General features: G+C 50.9%; 1 protein-coding gene across 1 annotated transcript in view; it reads left to right on the top strand.

Annotated features, from left to right (window-relative positions):
* The window catches only part of CASR (calcium-sensing receptor), a 38,895-nt gene that overhangs the window by 36,306 nt on the left and 367 nt on the right, over nucleotides 1–2,222 (top strand). Inside the window, exon 6 of the mRNA XM_010143836.1 lies at nucleotides 1,049–2,220. Within this exon, the coding sequence (XP_010142138.1) occupies nucleotides 1,049–2,220 (1,172 nt within the window). The remainder of the gene's footprint in view (nucleotides 1–1,048; nucleotides 2,221–2,222) is intronic.

The raw sequence follows: 2,222 nt of genomic DNA, 5'->3' as shown, positions 1-2,222 counted from the left end.
TTCCTGGCTTTCTCACTAGCATCAAAGCTGTGCTCTGCAGGCTGTGCTCTCGAGTCCCTGCCTGTGCCGATTAGGTGCAAAGGTCAGAAGGGAGGTTGCTGCTAAAGGGGTTTTATGAACATTTGTTCCCAAAACTCACTGCAGCCCGTTGCTATCCCACTGGGATCCCGAAGGCTGAGGTAGGTTGTGACTTCCAACTCTCAACCCCTTTCCACTGCCATCAAGGGAGTCAGGACCCTCCCCACTGGAGCACAAGACCCATTTGGGTTAAAGAAGAAGAGCAGAAGCAGCACTTCTTTGCCTTTTGGTCGTGGTGGTCATTGGAGACGTACATTGCCATCCCAGTAGGCACAACTCGTTTCATGTAGAGGAAAGAGATGGAGACATCAATTTTCTCTTTGCAAGTATCAGCGGGACACTTTGCTGGGTGTGGGGAGAAAGATGTCATTAAGGTACATCTTCCCCTGATGTTCCAACGTGAAATGAGAGTGTGCTGGGAGTCAAGGGCATTGCCTGCCTTCAGGGAAGAGCAATTTAAAAACGTCTAAGACCTGCCTCTGTGGAATATGGAATAGACTCTCAGAGCACTTAAGGAGGCAAGCGTGTTTTTAATTTTCTCTGTAATAGGGACAGGCAGGATGTTTCAAATGATAAAAGTATGAGGGGTATGAAGACAGACAGATTCAGATGGTAAAAATGAAGGGACAAGAGAGACAGACAGACAGACCCTGAGTAACAGCTGACAGCTGTCAAAATTTGCAAAGTTTTGCCAAGAAATGAATTCCAAAAATACGAGTGCAGGGACAGGACTTGTTTTGAAGCTGGAAGTAAGCGTGCTTTGTGTTTTGCTCTATAGCTCATGGGAGGGTGGTTGTTTCGGTGTAAAACACTCTGAGACACCAACACGATTCTGGGAACCTGCAGACACCTGGAGGGAACAACCCACGTATTTAAGGTGACGACCTGTGCGTAGCTGCCATGTGTGTCATCGCACATTTCGGCCTCTCATTCTGACAAACCTTCCCCCTCCCTGTCATTTCTTTTTCAGATGCAAGTGCCTGTGACAAGTGCCCTGAGGATTACTGGTCCAATGAGAATCACACCTCCTGCATTCCCAAGCAGATAGAGTTTCTGTCCTGGACCGAGCCCTTTGGGATCGCTCTGACTCTCTTTGCTGTGCTGGGAATTTTCTTGACTTCTTTTGTCCTGGGAGTCTTCACCAAATTTCGCAACACGCCCATTGTCAAGGCCACAAACCGGGAGCTGTCCTACCTCCTCCTCTTCTCCTTGCTCTGCTGCTTCTCCAGCTCATTGTTCTTCATTGGCGAGCCCCAGAACTGGACTTGCCGTCTGAGGCAGCCAGCTTTTGGCATCAGCTTTGTCCTCTGCATCTCCTGCATCCTGGTGAAAACCAACCGTGTCCTGCTTGTCTTTGAGGCAAAGATCCCTACAAGCCTCCACCGAAAGTGGTGGGGCCTCAACCTCCAGTTCCTTCTGGTCTTCTTGTGCACATTTGTGCAGATTGTCATCTGTGTGATTTGGCTCTACACGGCCCCACCATCCAGTTACCGAAACCATGAACTGGAAGATGAGATTATCTTCATCACCTGCCATGAAGGCTCCTTGATGGCCCTCGGCTTCCTCATTGGCTACACCTGCCTCCTGGCTGCCATCTGCTTCTTCTTTGCCTTCAAGTCTCGAAAGCTGCCTGAGAATTTTAACGAGGCCAAGTTCATCACCTTCAGCATGCTGATATTCTTCATCGTGTGGATCTCCTTCATCCCTGCTTATGCCAGCACATATGGCAAGTTCGTCTCTGCTGTGGAGGTGATTGCAATACTGGCTGCCAGCTTTGGGCTCCTGGCCTGCATCTTCTTCAACAAAGTCTACATCATCCTCTTCAAGCCCTCCCGCAACACAATCGAGGAGGTGCGTTGCAGCACAGCTGCCCATGCTTTCAAGGTGGCCGCCAGGGCCACGCTGAGACGAAGCAATGTGTCACGCAAGCGCTCCAACAGCCTGGGTGGCTCCACGGGCTCTACCCCTTCCTCCTCCATCAGCAGCAAGAGCAACCACGAGGACCCTTTTCCTCTACCGGCCTCTGCCGAGCGGCAGCGCCAGCAGCAGCGTGGGTGCAAGCAAAAAGTCAGCTTTGGGAGTGGCACAGTCACCCTGTCGCTGAGCTTCGAGGAGCCGCAGAAGAATGCCATGACCAACAGGAA

This window comes from Buceros rhinoceros, unplaced genomic scaffold, assembly GCF_000710305.1.
Source record: "Buceros rhinoceros silvestris isolate BGI_N320 unplaced genomic scaffold, ASM71030v1 scaffold26939, whole genome shotgun sequence".
NCBI lineage: Eukaryota > Metazoa > Chordata > Aves > Bucerotiformes > Bucerotidae > Buceros > Buceros rhinoceros.
Note: the sequence above shows the minus strand (reverse complement) of the source record. Positions and strands in the feature narration are given on the sequence as shown.